Genomic DNA, 26143 nt, shown 5'->3' on the forward strand with positions numbered 1-26143 from the left:
AAGCAGTCATAAGGATTGCTTCAGATGAAGTTACTTATATAAACTGATATAGCATCATTCGTTTATCTTCATTCGTTCATCTTCAGCTCTCGTAGCCACAGTGATGACCACAATAACAGGACTGATATCTGAACACCAAAAGAAAAAGGAAATCAAGAGTTTTTACCTGCTGCTCTCTGTGAGGTTTACTCAAACTGCAGAGGAGGTGGGCTGGTTGTGAATGACTCGGCTTTGACGCAGATGTGAATAAAGAATGTCTCTCGTGTCTGTCACAGAAAATTAATTGGCATCTTTTCACCTTTCTGTATTTTTGTTCTGCTCAACTTGCTGTTCAATCCTCCACAGTGCAAAAAAGTTAATAGAAAGGTTGAAAAAGATGGGGGGGGGGGAGGCATCCAAAGTTTTTCACAACCAGCAAAAAACTACCCTTCCCCCTCACCCACAGGATATCATTATCACAGTGAACATGTTACATGTTAAACACCTTCTGTATCTTTACTGATTCATGTGTAAAAATAAAACTTCCTGTCAGAGTGAAGGGAGACGTTTGATATCTGAACCATTGCTTTTAGTTGAAGTTTATCTGCTGCTTTCAGCCCTCCGGTTTCTTCCTCCTCACACCTCCTCACACATCTTCGTCTGACTTGATGTATCTCTTGATTGAAAGCTTCACAAGGACGTTGAGATCCACAGTCACGTTTATAAGGGTTAGGTTTTGGGTGGAACAGGCAACGAGAGCTTGTCCTCACATTTTAAAACATTCTAAGAAAACACTGGACTTATGGGAAGATGCCCAAAGTCAGAAAAATTTACAAAGAAGTTGTTTCTCTGAAGCTGAGGTGCTTGTTCATCTTTCAGACCTTAATAGCAGTTGTCTTTCTGTGACTTGTCGGTGAGAATGGAGTATTTTTCACTTTTTAAAAATGAGAAAATCATGAGTCACATCTGTAATAAATTGGCTAAATGGATTGCGGCCATGCTCGCATCGTTATCACGCACCATTAATAATTTTGGCACTCTGGCACAAAATAGGAATATCTTATGAAATGTCTTGAATCTGTTAATATGCTGACATTTTTAACTTTTGTCCCCCCCCCCTCGTCTGTATGTGCACAGATAACTCAGAATGAAGGAGAGTTTATGATCACCTTTCCTTATGGCTACCATGCTGGTTTCAACCACGGCTTCAACTGTGCTGAGTCCACAAACTTTGCCACTCTGCGCTGGGTGGACTATGGCAAGAATGCAACCCTGGTAAGAAAAGTCTGATCAGCAGGTTTTTTCAAACCGGCTGCACAGAGAATAACACACAAACTTCTGACCTTGTGTTGGTGGTTGTGACAGTGTTGTAAGTTATATTGAGAATGTTTATTTTGTTGACTTGAAGGCTTTTGGAGTAATGATAAGTGCGTCTGGTTCAATTAACTGAAGTTTAAGCTGCACGTACATTTGTTCCTAGAAAAATTGAGACTTTATAAATAATTCATACTGAAGAATAAAAATCTAAAATATGTAAAATGTTAAAACAGAAAATGCACGTCGTGTCGCTGATACATTAATTTTTAGCCGCTGCTTATTTTATTAGTCATAAAAACACTGTTGACAAATGGAGACCTAGAGCAGAATTTCCTCTCATGTGATTCAGGAGCAGCTCTGCAGTTTTCTTGCATGTGCTGTTTGTGTCTCTTAAGGAATGAAGTAATAGTTCGTATCAACATATAAAAGTAGCATGTACATCTCAGTTGCAGACCATCTGTTACCACCACTAACTGTACCCTTGTATCCTCACACTGATGCAAACTGCCTTTTTGCCTGTGGGCTGTTAAGCATGAAATTGCCAGGCCAGGTTGTGGAAAGGAGCCCAAATACAATGTCCTCCAAAAGAACCCCCCTTATTCTGTATATTCTGCTATATTTTCCCTGTATTCCTCGTCATTCTCGTTCTCTTTGCATGCATGTGTGTGTGTGTATCCAATTCTCCCTGCTTTCCTCTCTACTTGGCTGCGTGTCAGATTTATGAGGTGCCAGTATGCAGAAGTACATCCCCTTTCGTCTCACTCTTGCTCATTTTTGGCCTTCCTACTTTACCCATGTGACCAAATGTAATTTAAAAACCAGTAGTCCGGACGCCGATGCTCATGGGAGCATCTCCAGCACACTTTGTCTTAGTTTGATAAAGACGAGTGCTAACGTTGTGCAGAACCTACAAATCCTCAGTGTAGCACAGCACGCACAGTCAGAGGGATGTGAAATGCAACGAGAGCAATGCTCTTTTTCCTGTCCAGCTTTCTTCTGCTTTATGTTTCCTAGTGGGAAGTTTTACTGTGTTTTAGCGGTGCTGTAACACTTGTTTCAGAGATTCTGCTCTTAAAAGCTGGATGATTTTATAAAAGAGCATGGGAGGAAGTAATCTTACGAATCCAGTAAGCTTTGAAACATTTGTAACGTTCTTTGATTCACAGTCATTTGGTTAAATACAAATTGGTGTTGAGATCTCAGTTTAAAATACTGAAATTTCTTCTCACTACACAGCCTTCAAAGACTATACCTGTCCTTTAGTTACCCTTTCTATAAGTGGTATTTCGTTTCTTTTAGACATTTCACTATACAATATGTCCAAGTAGCTCACCCACAGCCACCATTTGCTTGGTAATAATTAAGCCTCTCATTTTCTATCTGTCTTCCTCTTAACTCCCCATCTTTTTCTGTCTGTCTTGGCTCAAGCAGTCATCCATTAACTCATTTGGCTGTCTCTCCCCCTTTTCCCGCCTACCGAGCTCTGTTCTCTCAGCATCAAACAGGACAGTGAACAATGGGACTTAGTATTGAATTTGTCATGGTTTTGGGGCTGCCAGTACACTACAGAGTGAGGAGGTGAGCCGGGGAGTTTGACCGTGCTTTTGTCCTAGTCTTATTAAATTGAGGCTTCTCAAGTGCTGACCCATCTGTCTGACTTACCAACCACACACACGTGTGTTTAAATAGCCCTATTGTCAGCCCTTCCTTTTTTAAATGAACCATTCCCAGCTTTGCATCAAGTATAAACCATCTTAAAATTTGTTTAGTAATAGATACTTTCAGCTGCTTGTGCATAATACATAAAATATTTTTTTACACGGTTTGAACATAAACTGTTGTCGTCCTGTTGTTCCTATTAAAAATGGTACGTATGACATAAACAAGCAGATAACTTGTACATGGAGTCAAGGTTTTGCACAAATAGCCAAAAAAGGTTTACAAATTCTGCACTGTTCCTGGCAAGTTTGTTAGACATCAGAGCATTGAGTCCTCTGAAGAACTGAAGGTGGTAAAAAGGATCCTCCAGCTTATTGCAGTTATGTCTGCCACACTATTATGCTGCTGAGAGTAAACAGTTTGTCTTCTGAGTCTGCTGAATTCTCAGTGAAAGCCTCTCTCTGTTCATTTGGTGCTCAGTCAGTGTTTGCCGCTGCTCCTCCAGGATTTCAGGGCGATTTTTCTGTCTGGGAGAGGAGCTGAAATCATCCTCCTGCTCCCAGACTAAATCACGGCACTTTTTCACTTGGATAGTGTAGATGCCTGGCTCCATTCTTCTGTGTACGTTCACCGCCTTGTCTTGGGTGGGCGAGACCGGATCTTTGCTAAACTTCATGTCCCCTTAAAAATTAGTTCATGATGATCAGTAAATACATGTTATTTTAGTTGATGGCCATGTAACATATCTAGAAGCATAATTGTTCCTTTGTCGGTCCAGTGAGTTTACAAGACGGTCTTTCTCAGCTACTGCAGCAAAGCCTGAACGCAGACATTCATCATCACTTTAGACATCTGTGTTTTTTGGTTGATGGTGATGGTTTCTGTGTTGGTCAGGTGAAAGAAGTGTGAACACATTCACATAGTTGGTCCTCGTGAGACGCTAAGTAGCCCACAACAGGCCTGTAGCACACTGTAAATGGTGAATTGTGGTTTTGTAATTGAAACCCTTTGAATCTTCAATGAATCAGATGGTTAAAACGTGCCTCATGAAAAACTGACACCAATAAAAGCCTGAGATCACTGCAGCATCTTCCAGCAAAATCACCATTTAAGTAACTTAAATAGCCTGAGCAGTGAATTTGGTCGTTAATTAAGATAGACCAGACATAGAAAAAAAGAGCTTGATGCAATACACATGAAACACACACTACCAACTAACTTATTTGCATGTGTTATCACTCTGTAAAATATACAGCATTGTGTGTCTTAGCACTCTGTGAGGTGAAATGGTTCCTCATTCTTAGGATGATTATTATTTTAAGTTTAGATAATGCAAGTTCTTTGTCCCTTGTGGTTCAGGACAGTTGGGTCCTGAATCTGCTTTTATTAATGTTTAATTGCATTTTCATAGTGTACAATGATTCGTTGAGTTTTCATTCTATATTTATATTTTTATAAAAACATAAAATTTAGTTTTTTAATAAGTAGAGCTGCACTTTTCATATTGAAATGTATGATTACCCTAGTATTGACAGTCTTTATCCTTTTTACAAAGATGGTTAACATAGCTGTATGCATGGCTGCTTTCCACTTTGAGGAATTCCTGTCATGTGCATGATCTCAAACTAAGTAGCGTGCACACCCTTGTTAATATACCTCAGATTATGGACGGTAAAGTGGGCTTATATGATGATATATATGATATATAATAAGTATATTTGTTTAAAAGTCACTCAGCATATGTTAGTGTCAGTATTCAGCAGCAAATTAGGAAAACCTGCAATATATAAATATTGCAGGTTTTCCTAATTTTGTGCAAACTTCATTGTGCTACTTAAAGGCTTATGGTCTTAAGTTAAAAGATTTATCATCTTCCGATGTGTTTTTCTAATTAAGTTTTTATATAATGACAAATAAAGCTTGTCTTGGTCCGAAGGGATGGCACCAGTAAACAAGCTTCTTCATAGATTTCAGAGAATAAGGACTTTCATAAATAAAAATGACATATTTTGACAGGTAGTCTCCTCTGAAGGTTTTCTGATGGTTCCAGTTGGCTGTACTCAGGCTTACTTCCCCTCTCTGCCCTCCCACTCCCTGCTCCAACACCCTCCATCCAACACTATATTTTAATATTTCCGCCTGTCATGTGGTGCCAAGATGAGATGTAGGCAGGATATTGTTTTGCTGTGGTGGTTTGAGCTGTTGTGTTTCCCGTAATTGAACATAAGGCTCTGAGTACAGCTCAAAGGACGGTGGGGCCAGAATGTAATACAACAAGCAAAGCAGAAAAGAAAACATTCCTGTCTGTCCATGGCTTTTGCCCATTTTTTGGTTTGTGATTTTTTTTTTCCCCCTTCATTTTGTTTCCTTTATTCCCAGATTTACTTCTGTACTGTTGCTATATTAAAACATAGCTGCTTACTTTGGTCAGCACAAAGATTCATTCATTTGTAAAGTCACGTTGAGGTTTTTGGAGTTATTATGCAGTCAGTGGTCCTCAGATTTCACTGCCTTTCTTTTTTTTCTTTTTTTTTAACTCCATTTATGTTTTTCATTCAACCCAGACAGATGAAGGTAACAGAGATTTTCTATGCAGATATTTTGTCCCCAGTTACTTTCTTTCTACTCTAGTTGTCCTCTTAGTCTTCTTCCACTTCACTCAGTTTGATGTCATCCTTCCATAATTAAAGATGATTACAGATCCTTGATGACTGTGGCTTAGATTTTGACATATTGAGGGCGAAGCATAAAGTAAAAAGTGTCTTGATGCACATCAAGAGTCAAATTTTGTAGATTGTGCTTAACAGAAATGCCATGCATCTGAATATAATGATTTATTCATTTTGAAACTTGACAAATGCTCTGTAAATACATAATATTTACATTGAAGAGGCATTTCTTTGTAAAGTGTGACTCCTGCTGCTTGGCTGCTCTCGTTGCTGTTTTTTGTCGTCCTCTTTCGGCAGTTTGCAACACAGGGATGCGTTCTCTTTTGATCCCTGTCTGCACTGAGATTTCAGTCAATAGTCTGAAGTGTAGCTGTAAAAGTGACGTCTGTGGTAGTCTGCAAACAGAATCAGCTTTATTGCCATTAAACAGAGAGAAGCATTCCATTTGTAGACAGATGACATGGGGCTCGAAAAATGTGAATGCAGTTTGTTGTGGGACCATTTCACACACCCAGTTTTTGAATGTAAAATGTTGATCTTCCTTTCCCTGCGGCTTTTCTCTGCTCTGACATGGAGTTGTCCCTCCCTGTATGTTTTTGTCCAGTGTTCATGCCGAAAGGACATGGTGAAGATCTCCATGGATGTCTTTGTGCGCCGCCTGCAGCCTGATCGCTACGACCTATGGAAGCAGGGCAAAGACATCACGGTGTTGGACCACCTTAAGCCCACAGTGCTAAGCAGTCCTGAGCTGGAGCGCTGGAGGGAGCATCGAGTCACCTACCGAGAAAGCCTCCTACGAAGGTGAGACATCAAACTGCATACGCTGTTTTTGATGCATAACATGCTGACAGGTAACATTAGCAGAAATGTATCATCTGCATTTGTAGCATACCAAAGTGAAAGTGGGGGGATTAGTGTTGGATGTCATTTGAAAGACTGAACTTAGTCGCTGTTTGCACAACCCCAGGGCAATGCAAAAGATGAAGCAGATTCGCCGTCTGAAGCTGGAGGAGGTAAAGGTGCTGGCGGAGGAAGGAATTGAGCTGAACGCTGCTGAATATCAGCGCCAGGTGGAGGAACGTGAGGCTCAGCGCAAGCAAGAGAGGGAGGAGCGTTTAGCCAGGGAGGCCATGATGACACTGGAGGCCATGGAGCGCGAGGAGCAGGAGGCTGCCGAGGCGGCTGCTAAAGCAGCAGACGCTCCAGTAACAGAGGGTGAGGAGGATATAAAGACAAAAGAAAAAGTTGTTGACATGCATTATTTAGAATGTGGAATCAGAGCCAAGATAGACGTAATATGCAGATTTCATAGTCTTAACTTAAACATTGGACCAGTTGTTACTACTTTCCTGACTTTCTTCTCCTCCCCCCCCCCCCCCCCCCCCTCCTTTAAACAACAAGAACCAGAGACCAAACCCCAGATCTTAATGGATGATGCCGACAAAAAGAAAGTCAAAAAGCAAAAGAGGGTCTCCATTATTCCAGCTGTCATGTCCGGATTTGAAGAAGCATTTCAGCAGTTTGCTTCAGCTAACATGAATAATTCAAAGACCAAAATGGCCGCTCACTTTGACACTGTGTCTCCAAGACACAAGGACATCCCAGCTAAAAAGAAAATGGATGTGACTACCAGCCAGGTAACTGAAAGCTAATTTATTAATTTAATGTGTTTTTAGAAATGATGATCAACTTTCACCTGGAATAACCTGGAACGTTATTCCATGAGTCAGTATTCTGGCTTGGAGAATATTTCTGCTGAGATGCATTTTGTAAAATGAAAGTGTTCGGTGAAAGTTACTGACAAATAACCCTGTTTTCTTAGACAAGCTACCCCAAGATGAAAATGCCGACAGAGGTGAAGAAGAGTCGCCGCCACCCGCTCAGCAAGCCACCCATGCGGACGCCTCTGTCCATCGTCAAGCAAGACCCAACCAGTGATAAAGGTAAAAGCTTTTTATGTGTCAGTACACATTTAATCAACCCTTGTTTTGCCTCCTTTCTAAACTGTATGAAAAGACGGTGCATTACAACAGAACTGCCATGAAAAAAGTAAAGTTGGAACAAGCACTAATTATTACTTTTTAAATAGTTATTTCCATCACAATATTTAAAATAAAGAGGACAGTGTTTGATTATTGATCTGCTGAAAGAAAAACAAGCTGCACTTAAACCCCCCTGTGGGGATAATGAAATCAAGGCTTCCCCCCATTACTTCTGCTGCTTTTTTTCCTTTTTATTTCCTGACTGACATTTATTGATCTGGGGATCATGACTTCCAATTACCTGCTTTCAAAGTCACCTGAGGTTGGCAGCCAGGGATCTGACTGTTCTTGTCCTTCAAAAGGATGGATGGGGGAGGGGAGCACAAGTTTAAGAGGTCCTTCTACTTCTTTTAAAATATAACAGTGTGGATCAGTAGTAGCAAAATTTATCTTGACCTAGAGCAGAAAGTTATTGACGTTTGTGGCATTTTGTTAAACGTCTAATTATATTGGCTCATGTTGTCCTCAAACACTGTACTGTTATTATTTTTCAAGGGCTCTTCTGAAAATGCTTTGTAGGCATTTAAAAGATGAAAAATGATAACCAGAATTAAATATTCTAACCTCTCCAGAAGACATGAATTGATAGTATTTGAAAGTTGTTTGTATTTGTTTGCACAAGAGCCAAACATATTTTCCTTTTTGTCCTCAGAGTTGTCCTCTCCAATTCCACTGGACAGCGACATGAAGAAACAGGAGCACCTGTGGCAGAATCACTCGCCCAACTTTGTGGCAGAAAAGTCCTTCAATGCTGCGGTGGCTACACTCCAACCACACTGTGCTGTCTGTTCCCTTTTCTGTCCGTACAGAAAGGTACACACTGCTGCAGAAGCACGCATCTCAGTGCTGTAATACTGCTTGGCTTATGTAACTTGCACGTTTCAACCATTTAGAGGCTCTTTTCTGACCCTTCCAGACACAGAAAGATGCCTCCATTGTGAATGAAACCCCAGTTGGCCCCCCACCCTCTCATGGCAGTGCGACTCGTCCACTTGTCCCAGAGATGTGCTTCAGCGTTGGTGCAGGAAACACAGAGCCACCACCCACCAACTATCACATTGGCGAGGATGGAACCAGTCTTCTGATCCAGTGTCAATCATGCTTGATGCAGGTTCATGCTAGTAAGTTTTCACCGCAGCAAGAACGATGATAGTTTGGAAACCTACCTGATGTCCACAATTATTTGTTAGCTGTCAGGCAGTAGAACAGGTCATCCAATGACTGGAATGTTGTTGGTTTCAATCCCACCCTCCCAGTTGTGCACTGGGGCAACACACTTCACCCTCTTTGCCTCCATTTTCGACATCGCTGATTTATGAATGTGTGTGCATATTCAGCGTTGGTCGGAAAGACTGTCGACGGACAGTGGAAACCAGAGCAACGTTGGCTGCACATGCAGCTTACCATCACCAAGGATGAATAATGCTCTGAGTGCCTTCAGCAGGAAAGAACTATATAAATTTAATCTATTATTACTGGTGTCTACCAACTGTGCAAAACCCAGTATGTTAAGCTCAGCTGTACATCTAGTTAAGTTTCACTAGTACATCTGTACTAATGAAAATCTTATCCATCTAAATGACACATTTTTAGATTTACAGAAGGATAGATACTTTTAACACACATTAAGGATTTAAGTGTAATTAGCATGTCAACATTCACAGAAAAGGGTTGTACATTTTCAATGTGCAAATGTAAACCTCCATGTTGTCTTAACAAGGGAAAAATGTCTGGTTTTTTTTCTTTTTAGTTCAGTTGTGCAACATTTACATGAAAATACTCTTAATCTCAGCCATCAGCAAGCCAAAAGTTGATAACAAAAGTTTTTAGAAACACACCACTAGGCATATGAGTGTGTTTCTCTGTTGCCTCCCCTCCCCATCCTGCCCTCTTGACAGTGGTGTTGAGTGAAATCTAGCAAATCCAGGAGATGAGACACCACTGCAGCAGTGCAAACTGTCTGCTCATTTCCCCCTTTGCCACGCTCAGTGAGGCTTCCTGGTCTAACTCTCTTTGTATCAAATGAAGAAGCTGTTGGAGCTAAGCAAAGTTCTTTCTGAAAGCAGCAAACCATAACCCTTCCCAGCCCTTATTTATACAATCCTCCATTCACCACATTCTAAAAGAAACAAAGGAAGTATGAAGGAAAGCTAGTTGACTTTTAGGGTTTATAGTCTGTAGAAGTCATGTATGAGCAGTAAGCAGATGGCTCGTTATCATGCACGATGGAATGAGATTATCTCCATGTTGTTCATTGCTTCATATTTCTAGTGAAGAGCTTTTGAGACTAAATATCTTAAAGTTTAATGATGCAAATAAACAAATTCTCAGTCTGATATGCAAAAAAACCCCAATAATCTTTATATGAACAGCAGCTGCATTTTTTGGAAAAATTTGCTTGGATAGATGTTTAGTGCCAGTTTAAACGTTCACACACATTAATCACACCATTGAAATGTACACACATGTGTAGTACATAACACACATATCAACCCTCCTGGGTTCTTATTATCCCTAAAGCTGGAGTGCACCTTCAAAGCCTGTTCATTAGCCATCCAGGGATGAGCTGAGCTCAAACGGAACTGCTATTGATAAGAGGACTTCAAGCAGAAAGTACTCCTGTCAGAAATGCCAGGTCTGCATCCCACGCCTCTACTCCTCATGATTTTGGAGTGGACATTGAACAGAAAGAGCGTTCGGACTTGTCCAGGTGTTGTGTAAACCTGCTGTCATCTGGATTGAGAAGCTGAAGTAGGAGGTAGTGAATGGAAGATTGTGTGTCGAGAAAACAAAAGGCTAACTGGCAGCTTTGGCTTTGCTAATAAATCATTTTGGAAAAGAGACGCCTTGCTGCTGTGTAGATCTGACTAAATATCAACACAGCACACATCTAATGTGACTTACGTTTCCTCCTTTCCAGGCTGTTACGGTGTAAAGCCCGACTCTGTCAGTGATTCCTGGATGTGCTCCAGGTGCGCAGCAGGAAGCTGGGCAGTGGTGAGTCGTGCCTTTACCTGAGACTTGAACATTAAGATGGCAGAATTTTATGAGTATGCGTTAATGCAGTGTTTATAGGCGTGTACCAGCCTTTTACAATTCCTACAATTACATTTATGTGTTTTTTAGGAGTGCTGTCTCTGTAACTTACGAGGGGGAGCTTTGAAGACTACCACAGATAACAGGTCAGTGCTTGGGTTTTTGGGTTGCCTTCCATCTTCTGTCATATAACATTTGGCTCATGTTTTTAAGTTGTCTTTTCTTTCTGACTTTGTCACCAGGTGGGTCCACGTTATCTGTGCCATTGCTGTAGCAGAGGCTCGCTTCATCAATCCCATCGAGAGGGAGCCCGTGGATGTCAGTGCTGTTCCAGAAACCCGCAAGAATCTGGTGAGTTAAGGCAAATGACCAGGAGGAGTTTAGGATTTCCATCCAATCTTCACCATCTTAATATACACTATTGTCATTCCCCGTTTTAGAGCAAAGTAAAACTTGACTGTGTTTGTGCCCACCGTTTCTTCATAGTAAATCTCTCCATCAGTGGTCTTCTCTTTTTGCTTGTCTAGTCGTTCTTACTCAGTGGCAGACTTCTGTCTTCTCTGTTCACTGCCTGCTTATGTCACTGTTTTTTTTTTTTTTCTGTTTCCCTCCCTTCTTTCCTGGTGGATGTGTAGATCTATTTTTTCCTGAGAAGTAGGGTAAAACAGATACGCTCAGTGGAATGGCTGAATAATCAGCTGTCATTTCTCACTGCGCCAAATGAACTGCATCGATCCCGTAGGTTGGAGGCAATTTCCCCATTGCTGCCGCATCTTTGAACACAACTTTCTCATACATCCCTCTCCTCCTTTTTATTTCCATCCCTCTTTCAGTCTCTGCTCCATGTCAAGTCATAGCAGTGCTTGCTGGTATATTATCACAAACCCACAAATAATGTCACCTCACTCCCTCCCCTCCTCTGAATAATCTATCAAAGACAAGCTGGGTGACATTTGCATCAGAGTGCTGTCAAAGCAGGTTTCCTCTGTTTTTTCTTAAAAGGCTTTGAGAAGAAGCCGTGCAGTCTAATGATTCGGATGACTGGGCTGATCAAATGTGAACATGCAGCCGTGGAACCAGTTTATTTTGCACTATGTTCAGCAATCAGAACGTTCCCCTCCCACCCTTGAACATTTGGCTCTCAAGGAAAGAAAGATTTTAAACAAGCTAACTTAAACAAGCTTTTTTTTTTAAATTATTGGTTATTTCAGACTTTCTTTCACACCTCAATGCAGATCAACTCCTTAAAAGGTATAACATCTGTAAGAGTTTGTGTTCTTGTACTTACAGTAGAGTAACAATGTCTGTTGGAGAAAACTGTCTCAAGCTGCTTAAAAGAATCAATCCTCTGAATTGTTTTCCAGTAGCCATTCAATGCCAGTTTCCTGCAACTTTCAAGATGCTTAACATAAAACACTGAATTTATTATTATTATTTTTTTTTTTAAATTAGCTGATCAGTTAATTTAGTTGTGGATTAGTTGTTTATTCACCAGTTTACTTTGACCCGGTAAGCTGGCCAAGACAGTGACAAGTAATATTAATGTGTGTTGGGGGTTTACTACATTTAATTTGTGGTACAAGATCATTTTAGGACTCTTCTTTTAACACAAAGGACTGTTATAGTAAAACATAAATCATATTTTCCAAAGCAAATCTGTGGAAACACTGGCTGATTCCATCTAATAGTCCTTCTGCAGGTGGATGTAAAACAAACGGACAAACAGGGGAACTTAACAAAGACTTTATGAAGAAAAATGTTAGACACACACATCTTTATTTCTTCTCTGATGATTAACTTTTGCAGCCAAATTTTGCAATGTTCTTTCATAGTATATGAAGTCCAAACTGCATTTTAATTAAAGGCAAGGTGTAGATTTTTAGCTGTAACTCAAATAAGCAGCATGAATAAACCTAAAAATGCCAAAAAACAAGCAGCATCAAACAAGCCTTGATGTGCGTAGCTGCAGCTGAGCTTTGCTGCTTTGGGGTTGTGTCACTGCCTGCCTGTTAAAAAAAACATGGCAGCTGGTAAAATATTTGCTCTGTAGCACAAAAAATGAAGTATTGACATGACAATAAAGAATTTTTATTTCTCCATTGATCGGTGCTGTGATACTGCTAGTTGCTATTTCTTTTTTCGGTCCCCAGAGGAAGTGGGTGCACACAAGAGGGATGGAGAAGGTTGGAGACTGAGGGATTGGGCAAGCATTTGGGAGATGTAGATAATCTGAGAGTCGATAATCTGCAGTATAATTAGCTAAACTGACAGTATTCAGTTAATATCGTGTCAAAGCCAGCAGGATGTGGTCGTCTCGCAGCCAAATGTGTTTTCATGAGTTGCTTTGAAGTAGAAAGCCTTTTTCCAATAATTAGGGTGTAAATTAATTAATATTTGTAAATTCATATAAATCTAAATGCTACTTAACAGCCACCTTTTTCACACTGAGATGCTGTTAGGTGATCTGCCCATTATTGATCTGACGTGCATTCACACCAGATCAGATCTGCATTTATGCAGAAGAAACCATGTTCATTTACTGGTTAATGTAGAACCACTATGGTTTCTGTTATGTAACAGCGAAAGTGGCGCCTTGGATGTAATCACGCTGTGGCCGTTAGGTCCACTTTAAACATTAGGTAATGAGTATACCCCCCATCCCTCCCTCTATTAAATTTCATTATTGTGATGCTGTTGTTTTCATTTACAGTAAGAAAAGGCAAAACAACACAGTTAATATATTTGAAAGTTTATTTAAGAAGAACTTGCTCTTAATTTTTTTAAGATTAGTATAGAACTGAACTTCTCGACCACCTCCCTATAGTCTCTGTTATTTACCACTAGGAGGTTTTTTCTCATTTCACTGGGAGAATGCTGCATAAACAAGACGTCATCCGCCATCCCTGGTTTCAACTGTTCTCTGTTCCTGAATCACAGACGCAGCAGCAGAAAAACATTTCTCACTGGCTGGGTTGGACATGAATAAGAAAAGCATTCCTCCCATTAAGCACATGGTTTGGAAATATTCTTATAATGCTTCATGATGAAGGTGACTCTGGTGCCTTATAAGCAAAAAACCTGTTATGACCACAACAATAAGAATGCTGGAGAAAAAAATAATCCTGCATCTGTATCTGCAGTGCTGCAAAACAATGTTTTTACAGGTCACCTGTCAGTATCTCAGCTGTTGAAGGCAACTGTGCCTAACACTGCATCATGTGGGGCTTACTGGGAACTTGCAGTGATGAAGCCAATGAAAGCAAAAAGCTTTTCTCTTTTTGTTCTGGCCAACCAAAGAGCTTGGTGTTTGTTTTAGGAGTTTTGCCCTAAGCGAGCTGTTGCTCTATCTGACGTTGTTCAGGCACTTTGGTCAGTTTGAAGAGCAGTTTGAACACAAACCAAAGCAAAGGAAGGTGTGAAATTGTTTTTTTAATTCCCACCTAATTGATCCAAGTCCCTCAGACAATTCTCTTGTCCTCTTAATCTGTTTCAAAGTGAACTGTCTGAAGTGCAATATGTTTAGTTTAGTTTAGAAGAAAATGAAAAATGGTGGAAGAAGGTAGACTGACAAAATCCAGCGGACACTGTTTTCACTGAAGTATTTAAAATGTAGAATAATTTTTAAGTTCAGTGTAATGAGTGGTTCCTACTGAAGTGTTGCTACAATTTTGAGAAAAGTATTCATGCAGGATTTTGTAAAGGTTGAACAAGCAATGTTTAAAAAAAAAAAAAAAGCCACAGAAAAAAAAAAAAAAAACATGTTTTGAATGTCAAAGTCTACTTTAATTAACAAGTGTAAAGTTAAGAACAAGAAAGGGAAAGAAATGTCACCTCTACGCTAACGCGACTGACACAGATGATTAGACAAGCATGTTGTGTACAAAGGTGAAAACTGTTCTATTTTAATGAGCAAAAACCTTTTAGAGAACAGAAGAATGTAGGATCAAAGAGACAAGAAAACTAATAGACTGTTGATTCCTTCTTATTCCCACTTCATAAGATGCCAGCAGTTACTGCAATTTCATGCTTTTCCAAACAAGAAAAGTGAAATGGTCTCTTTTTGTTTGTTTGTTTGTTTGTTTTGTGGAAATTTAGGGCTCCAGACTAGCTTTTTGCCAATTTTAAGGATTGCCTTTTGATCATTATCCAGATACATAGATGGTTATTCAAGTTATTGTGAGCAAGAATGAGATTTGAGAAAATGTTCTTCTTTCAAACATGGATTTTTAGCAGAAGATTAGTTATAATTAAAACCAAAGTTAAAGTGCAAACAGCACTGAATTAAAATAAACTTTCCCAACTTTAAAATAGCTCATGAGATCAATGTACTGCTTGTGGAAAAGTCTAAGCCCATGTCCCGTGGATGACCAGCTCTTATAGTGGGGCTGTTAGCTCGTTGGCCCTTAGTAAAACCGAAAGTCCTCCATATGGGCCCCTAGTTGTCGGTGTGCAGTGGTGGTCTTGTGTCAGACTCGATTCTCTTCTGTGAGGGGAATCCTCATTCACATCCTGCTGATGGCACAGGTGCAGTATGTACATAATGCATAAGCTGTTTTTAATACAAATGTTGACACCAATCACAAAATTGAAAACAACATGCTGAGCAGTATGGCTGTACTGTCAACTTAAGCTCCCCAAGACTGAGGTAGATATTGTCGATAATCATCCTCGATATTGAGAGCTTCAGGGCTACAAATGCCTCCATTAGTCAATCACGGTTGACAATATTTTTGTAAATGTTAAACAGACAATCAGTTTGTAAATTAATAGGGTTGTTAGCACACACGTATAATGTGGTGCTGTACTAAGCTACTTTGTGGAAATCAGACCAAAGTCCATGAACTCATCTCGATACTCTGGCCAGTGGTCATGATGGAAGATGTTGCAGCATCTGACTGCCTTGCCAGTAGCAGATTCTATACCATCCTCTCCTACAGAAAATCTACATCTAACAAAGTTGTGGCAGTGAGTCATACGTGTTCATATGACAGCTGCACTTGCCTTTTGGGTAGAATCTGGCTTTCAGACGTATGGCTGGACTTGACTGTAGTTTTTGAGTATTTTCAATAGACTTATCTTTTCCTGGATTAGAAACATAAAAACACAGACTCTGAGCCTGATGCTATGGTTTTCATTAAGAAGGGAGAAAAAAAAGTAATTTGTCCAGAATTTATACTCTGGCATTTCACTTCATTCAACTTGTTGCCTGAAGACTGTCAGGAACTTGAGCAGTCTGCCACCAGGTTTGGGTTTTAGCAGCCATCACCTCTGTTGTCACCAGGAGATTTTCTGAATTTCTTGCCAGAACAAAACAAAGCTTTAACCGGTAAGAAAAACCTAATGATGTTCTATTTTGGTTATTTTCAGAAATGCATGTTCTGCCACGCCAAGAGTTTGAATCAGAACCGTGGCGCCTGCATCCAGTGCACGTATGAGAACTGTGCCACCTCCTTCCACGTCACCTGTGCCCAGATAGCTGGAGTGGTGATGAAGCCTGCTGACTGGCCCTACGTAGTGTCCGTCACCTGTCACAAGCATAAAAAGAGCACCCCAAAGGTAACTGTAAGTCAAGGAAATGGAGTCATGAGTTACGGAGTCATTTTCATTTTCCCCCATTGGAACGGCACGGTGCAAGTCGTTGAATATTACATGAAATATGACTTTGACCACACTGGATTAAAGCCCAGGACTAATCTCTATTCATTGTCTTTAAAAGATGGAAACATAAGAAACAGATAAATTAAAGTGACAATTAATAAAATAAAACAACTAAAAATATGTTAATACATGTAAGTGTCAGTATTACAATAAAAAAGAGGTTTAATTTTTGTGAAACGCAAACTTTTCTGTGAGGCTTTTAGATCTTTTCAAACCCCATTTATGTTTAGTATTTTTGATTTTTAGATCTTAGCTGGTTTAAGCATGCAGTTTTTCCTGAGATTTCATAAAGACTGATAACTAGCATGTTGAAGTATTCCACTGAAAATTGTTGTTGAGCTGTATGAAACCACTTGAAGTTCTCTGCACAGGATGGTTCGAACTAACACGGCTTGACAATGTATTTCCTTTAAACATAACCTGTGTATTCTTGCTTTCAATTAGTTAGCTTTACATTAAGGTTATCAGAATATGATTGTTTTTAATTTAATCTACAACACACATTTTCAGTTAAATGTCAGTTCTGACTTCAATCTTTGTTTTGTTCACTTTAGCCTCGAACTGCATCCAAAACCGCACCGGGACTGGACCTTGGCCACAGGGTGATTGGACGTAGCAACGACGGCTGGTACTATCCCTGCACCATCATCGGCACGGCAACACAGACATTCTTTGAGGTCAACTTTGATGATGGGTCATACTGCGATAACTTGTATCCAGAAAACGTAGTAGTGAGTATCTTCTTCTGTGTTTTTAGAACTCATAATTGAAAAGTATAACTTTCCCTTTTTACCTGTGTTAGATATCCCAGCAAAGGATGTGTATGCTTTGTAGACGGAGTGACTTGAAAATGTAATGACTACATCTAAATGTGGGTAACCTTTGATAAGCTTTATGTGAGGCACAATATGAAATTTAATAACATAAAACCCCCACGGGATAAACATTGAGTCATGATGCTGTTGAACTATGTATAGAAATCAAATATAAATCACCAGAGTTATCACAGCTAATGGAATTTCAGAGGAATTGAAATTCTTAATTTCATCTGCGTTGAGCAGCTTGAACCTCATAAATGTCTTGCTTACAAGCTTGACTTCAATCCCCCCCCCCCCCCCCCTTCTATCCCCCCTCCTATTCCCTCGTCATCTTTCAGAGTCATGACTGCCTGCGTAATGGTGCTCCTGAAGCAGGGGAACTGATAGTGGTGAACACACCAGACGGTCAGATCCTCAACGCATCCTTTTTGAAACAGCATCTTCACAAGCTCTACCAGGTGAGGAAAACACTGCAAGCCTTCTTTTATTTGCACTTTACAGCTCCGTTAAGGTGCATTCACTCCAGGATGGGCCAAAACTGCATTCACACCACACTTCTCAAAGGAATCAAGACTTTTTGAATAACATGTTCCGCTCTCCGCCAGAGATGGCGCTACACCAAGAATCACTGAAGAAGAGACGTACAACAAAAACTTGTTAATCTGTTGGTTGATACAGAACGTTTGGTTTCTAGAACACACCAGCTAAATACAGAGCTGTATCATATCCTAGTTGTCTCGAGTTTATCATATTTCTATCAGAATTTTTGCTGAATTCTTCCACGTTTGACCATGAGCCATTTTTCCTCTCCAAAGCTGCCTATGGCCCCCCCACATGCATGTTTTGGTTATGTTTACATGCAATGCTGTGCCCTGAACCCACAATGCACTTTGTTTTGTAGTTTGCTTCCTGTATTTAGTCTGCTTGAAACTGACCAAGACCTGTTTGTAGGCGGAGTACGCTTCTTTGATTTGAATCAAAATTTGTTTGCACATTCACAATTCCCTGAAAAGAAGCAGAATTTCCAGCAAACAGATTTGGATTTTAATAAGAGAGGCTGATGTGAGTGATTCAGTCAGATAAGGTTACCTGCAGGGGAGATCATTACTAAGACCAGACGTCATTAAACTATTCAATACTTGGAATAAAACAGCTACTGGGAACAAAGACAAATATTAAATAGATAAGATGAGGATTAAAATCAATAAGTCTTATTTGCTTTGACTGATGATAAACTGAATAAATGTAAATAGAGATGAATATATGCTGAGGCATACATCCCTGTGGATCCCTGTGCTTTATGCACACAGCAAAAATACTGAAGGGAATCTTGACATCTGATCAGTGAATAAAGATAAAATGAGCAGCAGTCCTTCAAGATGACCTATGTCAATATTGACAACTAATATCCACCAGGCTCAGATGCTCACCTGGCAGGGAAAAAAAAAAACCCAAGAACTTCGGTGAAATTCCCAGTTACTTCTTTTGTTGCCCGATTGGTCTTAGCTGGACTACTACAAAAAGTAGTGATAAAGTTTTTAAAAATAAACTGGTTATGTTTACTTGCTTCATTTGAACTCAAAGCAAGCAGGTAATGTTACAATGATTACAAGTCACTATGTGACATGCTGTAATCATATGGTTTTTTTCTCTCACTTCTTAAAGTGCACCAAGAGATTTTTCTAACTCGTTGCAGAAAAACTGGAGAAATATAAGTAGTTTAATCTATTTTTTCATATTTGTCTAGGTTGAGTTTCAGGACCAAAGTCAACTGATGCTAAAATACACAGAGATCTTCAAGCTGGACCATGAACTACCTAAAAGGGTCAAAGCCCGGCTGGTGAGTATACTAGTGAAATTCTGCATCCTGCTGTATCCGTACACAAGCCAAAGATTTCTACTTTCAATCATTTGTTCTTAAAATAGACTTAAAGAAGCAACAAATGAAATTGCATATTTAAACCGATCACAGCGAGGATGACAGACCTTTGTGTGAGTCAAATGCCTGTTATCTGAGTAAATATTGGTCTAAAATTTAGATTTGAAAGTTTAATAAAATTTTAGAATAACAGAGAGAAAGCTTCAGGAGACCTTACGTCAGCAAATTACATCAAGAGGAGTACGGATGGATTTAAGGTTAAGATGGCAATTTATTACTTCAAAGGTTGTGCACACAATCCCAGAACAGAAAGTTATGGCCGAGTAGTAAATTAACAAGAAATGTATGTATGAATAAACTGGGACAGAGACATCCTAGATGGACTTTCTGTCATCTTAGTTTCATTGTTGTGCTGTGAAAAAAAAAAACACACTGAGGCTTAGTTGTAAGCAGGAATTCTGTGTAAAAGTTGACATGCTGAGTAAAGTAAAGTTTGTGCTGGCAACATATTGGATAACTACATCTATCCTATTATTCTATAGTTCCACAGGATAACATGGAGAAGTGAAAGGGAGTCAGTAAAGCAGGATAAAGCTTAGTTTTCCCAATGATTACATGGTCTCATGTTACAGAGTTTTGCAAAAGACTGAGGAGTTACGATTGTTTTTAAAGCCATCTTCCAAATTGTTTAAAGAAGAAGAAGACAGAACGACTGATGGTTAAAATCATAAGTACATAAACAGCTAAATGTGGCCACGTCCACCTTTGAAATGTGGTCTATGCTGCTCTTCTACCATCATCATGCATGCTTGGTTGATGAGGAACATGGAGGACTGTGGAGGAGCCCAGACTGAGGAAACAGACCGGCTCTATGGAGCCATGGTTTTCACTTCTACATTCTTGTGCCGCTTCTCTGTCCATCTTTGAGAGAAGGAAATGTACAAAAAGGAAACAATTGAGGGGAAGCGGACATATCACGGTTAAAAATAACCTTTCTTCCTTCATTAACCTTGTATGTTCTGTCTGCTCTCAGGCTATACCAGCTGCACGGGAGGAGGTTCCCCCAGCCGATGAAGCCCAAGCAGCTAAACGCCCCCGACTGCCCTCCAGTTCAACCCCACCTGCTAACGTTCCCATGGAAACAAGTAATCCATCAGTTGGCTCCCAAATTGCAGCACCAGCGCAAGACAGAATTAGTATGCCAGCAATCTCAGAGCCCTTGTCCCAGCCCACCGTGACCCCACAGGAAGCTCTTGTCCCTTCCAGTGGCATTCAGATGGACACAGAGACCCCCATGGACACCCTCACCAATACTCTCACAGAGTCGCCCCTGGTCTCAGACCCCTCGCTGACGCTAAAGTCCAACACCTTTCAGGCTACTTTGAACTCCGACCCCCTCTTGTCCGCCCCGTCCCCTCTGCTTCCACCCCAGCACATGTCCAGCAGCTACACACCCAGCAGTGGCTATGTTTCCTACATGGAGACTCTCCTTCACTCACACTTTCCTCAGGACGAAGGCCCCAGCCACCTGTATTAAAACCCAACCATTGTTCTTGCTCAGTCCGAGGAGGCCGGGCTCATAGGAAGTAAGCTAATGGAGTGCTGTATTATTGGACAAATGTTTCACCTTCGCCGGCTCTGCGAGCTCTGAGCAGGAGAGGAGAACACAGAATCACAAGCACTCTTTTAATGCATGTTACTTTTCTATTTTTGAGTAAATGTATTTGCAGTGGTGCTTTTAGCCTGCTCGGAAACAGCAGCTAAAGAGCACAGAGCTTTTCTGTTTTTTTCCATTGACATTATTGTTGTTGTTATAATTATTATTATCATCATTGGTGGATTTTTTTTTTTTTAAAGTTTTCAAAATGTGTTGCTTTTTGCTTTTTTTTTGTTCAGCTGCTGTTTTTTTTTTTCTTTCATCTTAACATAAATATGTCTGCACCAACTCCATACCTCGTTGCATTTACTAATTAACAGCACACTCCCTCCTTTCTATAGGAATTGTTACAATGGCTTCTCAGCAGTGAGGCAATGATGGACCAGAACATGTGTCCATTAGTGGTCTCTTTTTTTCTCTCTTACTCTTTCTCTTTTTTAAATCAAATAACCAGCAAATCTATTTTTAAAGCGAGCCAATCATGGCTTTGAAACCGGTAAAGTTGGTGTCACATTGTTCAACTCCAGGATATTTTCAGTGGGGTGAGCTTGTTCGATTGCAAGAGGTAAAGGGGGTTAAAAATGAAATGTATTGTAGTGGGAACTCAGTATTTAAATGTGTTAGTCAAATATTGAAAGAGTTATTTGTAATAGAAAATAACTGTTGAATGCGAACACTAGTAGATTTGTCTGCAGGATGCATTGAATTTTGTGAAGATGTGTCAGTAGTTAACAGATGACATCTTTTATGTATTGACTTCATATGGCGGCTCCACTTATTTCCCCTCATTTTTTTTAACACCTAAACTCTCAGGGTTCCTAAATTTGGAAAATAAATACTGGTCTCTTAAGTGTTCATGCTGTGTGGGATGTGCGGGGCAACCTAGATTTTTTTGTCAATCATGTTGGGCCTGAAAATATCTTACTTTCTGCTCTGTTGTACTTCACCCTCTTAACAAAGCATTTACTGTCAAATAGCCACTATTAGTACTTCAACTGGCCAACACTGTTAAAAGAAGTAAATATAATTTTGCAAAAGAGAAAAATATGTAGGAACCCTTAAATTTGGATATGCTGCACCCTTTTTGGTTTATATTGTGTGTGTGTGTATATATATATAAAAATCATTATTGTAATTAGCTGAATGATGTCTCTTGGTTTCTATTACTGTACCCTTCTTGTGTTCATTTTTCTGAACTTGAGTCACAAACTTGGCTACACATAATTATTTACACCTTTCTTCAAAGTAGTTTTTACTGCTAGATTGCAGTTCCGAGTAATTAACACGTCTTTTTTTTTTTTTTTTTTTTTTTTTTTTTTTTGGTTTGTTTTTCTTAAATGTAGCTACTCTGTGCTACAAAGGTGCTACAGAAATACTAAACTACTGAGGAACTAATACCCCCCCAACACTGTTTGGTGTACATACCACAAGCCTTGTGTTGTAATTCAAATTTCTAAATGTCACAAGTTTCTTCTTCCCTTTTCTTGTTGAAACTGAAATGTTTAAACAGAAATGACTTCCTCTTTTCCAGTGACATCCATCAAAATATGTTCATTCATGGGGATTAAAGTGGGTTGCCAGTCACCAACGCTTCTTTGTTTGTTTATTTACTTCCATAAAGATCCAGAAAGTAAATCCGATGAATCACTTACACTTTACTTGGTTGAAATATTTAAAGATGTGGTCACTCAATATGTAAATTCATATTTAGCTGTGCAGCTGGCAGTCATTTTCAAGACTTGATGGTCTGTGAGTTGAATAAATCACAGCGTGGTTTTGCCCGGTAATCTCTATCCATGATCTGTAAATCAGATGTTAAACAGACAGCAGCTTCCCTGCGACACATTCAGGAGCTTTGTAAGAAACGAACAGTGGCTTCTTGTGAATATGATGCACTATTGAAACAACAGCACAAGGTATATTAAAACACCTTCTTTGTGGTAATTAATGTCTCACAGCTTTAATGATTAACATCCAAAAAGCATAAGACAGCACCCTGATGTCGCCAGCAGAAAAACAATGTGCATCAACATCTCTGATTGGAGATTAGATCATCTCCAAGTGCGAGTGAGCTTCGAGAATCGCAGTACCTTCATAGGGGCAAACATTTCAAGTCTCCTTTCTAAATGATCTGTAGTTTTCAGATGACATCCAAACTGAATTACTTTGTCAGTCTGCTTTGTTTTTCATGTTTGGTGATTTTGGCAGACGTGTGAAAAATACTTAAATTAGAATTATTTTTATGTGCTCTTGTTGATCAGTCCAGCAATGGAGAAAATTAATGCTGATACCGTTGCCTCGTCTATACCGGGTAATTGCAACGATCCTCAGATGAAGAGATAGTAGCATTAATTTGCAGTTCAAACACCAGCACTGCTGTTTATTCCTCACAGCAGTGGCCCATTGGAAGCAATCTTGGATTGTCACACTAAACACACAGCAGGGAACCATGTTTTTCTGCTTCCTTCCTGAGAACATCACACTAGTTATTTATACATAGTATATGTAATTAGCAAGAACTGTCTGCTAATTGCATGAAAAGAAACTCCTTAAAAACATGTTCTACCTGGTTTCCTGTAAGGGAATTTGACAGATTCAAATGAGGTGTGCTTTGTTTGTTTGTGTGTGTGTGTGTTTTCCATGTTTGAACATAAATTTTAATCCACCATCCAAAGAAATAATCCAAACACAGATTTTTAATCATGTAGTAGCGGAGCCAGGTTTAGGTGTGAGATAGTAGTCCTCAGACACCTCATTTTTATTATGAGGATGTTTATTTTGCCTCCACCCGTTGTGTCAACCTACTCGTGTCATATGACAAAAGTATACATGTTACAGTCCTGTTTCGTTTACCAATTTGCTTTCTTTAAGGAAAAACTGTCCTCCGGTTATCTACTTTTTTATTTTCTTTATACATATCCTAATGAAGTCCATCAGTCTGCTCTCGGGTCAAATTCCGGACAGGCCCGCCTGCAGTAACTTGTTTCAGAGCCTGTTTCTGAACACTTTGCAAGCAGTGACCCCCAAAAACATGACAAATGAAAGTAGCGTCATGTTTCATGATATTTGAAGTGTACATTAGCATGTCATATAAGATTGTGACCTGCCTGGGCTCTGTTTGTGATAAATACTGAACGATACAAATCTTAGACTAAAATGATGGCATCACTCCAGGAGGATCAAACCATACATGATCGGTTTTTAACCAGCCTCTCCGTTCTCGTCCTTCATGTTCTGACACAGTTTTCACTTAAACTTCTTCGAGTTTCTAAACTTGAAAGAAAATCGACGAGTAGAAACGAGTTAAAATAAAGGTCACTTAAAGAACAAGCTATCTTGGGTTTTTTTGAATAATTTGTTGATATGGGCATTAGTTCTCCTAAGCATACACACATGCACATTCACATGCACTCTACCACTACTACCAGTGCATATGCCAAGCTTGGATTGCCCTCGTTGGATCAGGCTGGCCATTAACATTCTGAAGTGGCCGCCGTCTCTTTGCAGAGGAACTGGGGACGTGCCAGCTTGGCAATTACTTTAACAACTCAAGAGTTTGATTTCTTCATTCTGCTAAACCCAGCCAGGGGTAAAACTAAGGAGAAACAGGGGGAAGGGGACTCCTAAGGACAAAAGTTTCTGCTGGTCCGGCTGTACTTTAGTAGAACAAAAGAAGCAAGAAACTTTGGATTTTTTCGGACCTAAATTCAAGGCAATTTGGGGAACTAGATGTGTTATTGCTGCTGGTGAAACCCTACATACTTATAAGTTCAGAGTGCGTGGCAGCCAGAGTTACTATGTCCATTAAAATGTCCTTCACCATGACATTAAAACCTCTCACCTAATGGTTGACTATCAGACAGCTAAATGGGCCACATGGAAATGGAAAGTACTGAATGCAGTGGGATCTAATTGCAGATGAAAGTGGCAATTATGTTGACAAGCTGGTTGATATGACAGGCCCCATTATAGCCTTAAGCTTTTATTACATTTCTGCCTAGTAAATCACATCACTAAGCAGTATCCCCATAATGACTTTGTCGAGTTCAATCTGTCACTGCTGCCTTTTGTTTAAAGGGAATAAGACTGAATTATTGGAGGTGCCTCATCTTTATGAACTCCAAATATCAAAGACTTGGTGACTTGACAGTGGATGCCTTCTGTTTTCAGTATCCGCTTAGACATTCTCCAGACACCATACGGAAAAGAAGCTTGTTTGAATATTAAGCACAAAGAAAACTAAAACTAGTGAAAACAGACTGTCAAGTACTATTTTGAAATCAGCTTAAGTCTTGAGTGATGTGTGTGTGAAGAGGGAAAAGGTTTTGCCGGTTCACTGAAGTCACTGATGGCAAAGCATCGATCACCTCAGTATTTTCATGTTGATTTACCAACATCTAAAGGAAATGACTGGGCAGTTCAATGTTTTTATTACGGTGTTTAAATCTACATTGAATGTCAAATAAAGATGGCAGAAATTCACTTGGAAGCATTAGAACCAATTCACAAACAGACTGGGAGGCAGTGAAGGGAATCCAAGGCCGGAGTTACATATTCATGCTATTTTAGACCTGTCGGCATGATGATGTGTTCGGAGCTGTTTGAAGGGAATGCAGACAATGCGAAGCAATATGATCTGGCAACTTCTTGGGAGGAGGTTAATTAATGTGGCATTACTAAATTTTGGCAGATTTTCATGCTTTCACAATGCCCCCAACAAAGGCTAATTCAGCATCTTCTCTTCTATCTCTGTCTCTGAGACTTTGTCTTTTTCTTTTCCTCACTTCCTCCATTAATGTCCTCGTATTTATTTGCTGAATCAGCCATGGTTCAAGGTTCATTTTATTGTCATTTGCATGTATGTATGAAATTAAATTTGTAGTTAGGACTAGCTGTATACAAAATCCTAAAAAATAATCTATAATCTAGAATTATAAATCCTGTATCAAAATAATAAATTACATTCATTCATTCATTCATTCATTCATTTTCTGAACCGCTTAATCCACTTCTGGGTCGCGGGGAAGCTGGAGCCTATCCCAGCTGGCTTTGGGAGACAGGCAGGGTACACCCTGGACAGCTCGCCAGTCCATCGCAGGATTGTAATAAATTACAATAAATAATTAACAGTAAAACCTAAAAAAATCAACAATGCAGATCCACATCCAAAACAGCCAGTGAGTTGATATCCTTGTTACAACGAGGCAAAATCCACACGTCATCCAGCACATCAGCGGACTGTTGACAGCCATTCATTGGATTCAGGTGTTGGAGAAGATGATTGCCCCAGAAATGTGCTGTGGCATCAAAATGAGCCAGAAGTGCAGAGTTTTAAGGTTGTTGTGTTACTTTAAACGATTTGAATCCCATGGTTCCAGGTTTCCATCGATGGGTCATCTGATTGGTCAGTTTTTTTTGCCATTTCTTGT

General features: G+C 39.8%; 1 protein-coding gene across 1 annotated transcript in view; it reads left to right on the plus strand.

Moving 5' to 3' along the window:
- Positions 1 to 22175, plus strand: part of kdm4b (lysine (K)-specific demethylase 4B) — a 51497-nt gene extending 29322 nt beyond the window's left edge. Inside the window, exons 8-22 of the mRNA XM_079244571.1 lie at positions 1117 to 1254; positions 6229 to 6425; positions 6592 to 6839; positions 7026 to 7261; positions 7447 to 7567; positions 8319 to 8479; positions 8583 to 8787; positions 10587 to 10663; positions 10793 to 10848; positions 10945 to 11053; positions 16070 to 16258; positions 16915 to 17091; positions 17517 to 17636; positions 18926 to 19018; positions 20091 to 22175. Coding sequence (XP_079100697.1) covers positions 1117 to 1254; positions 6229 to 6425; positions 6592 to 6839; positions 7026 to 7261; positions 7447 to 7567; positions 8319 to 8479; positions 8583 to 8787; positions 10587 to 10663; positions 10793 to 10848; positions 10945 to 11053; positions 16070 to 16258; positions 16915 to 17091; positions 17517 to 17636; positions 18926 to 19018; positions 20091 to 20594 — 2631 coding nt within the window. The 3' untranslated portion in view covers positions 20595 to 22175. The remainder of the gene's footprint in view (positions 1 to 1116; positions 1255 to 6228; positions 6426 to 6591; positions 6840 to 7025; positions 7262 to 7446; positions 7568 to 8318; positions 8480 to 8582; positions 8788 to 10586; positions 10664 to 10792; positions 10849 to 10944; positions 11054 to 16069; positions 16259 to 16914; positions 17092 to 17516; positions 17637 to 18925; positions 19019 to 20090) is intronic.
- Positions 22176 to 26143: the final 3968 nt, after the last annotated feature.

This window comes from Telmatherina bonti (genome assembly GCF_933228915.1).
Source record: "Telmatherina bonti genome assembly, chromosome: 8".
Taxonomy (NCBI): Eukaryota; Metazoa; Chordata; class Actinopteri; order Atheriniformes; family Telmatherinidae; genus Telmatherina; species Telmatherina bonti.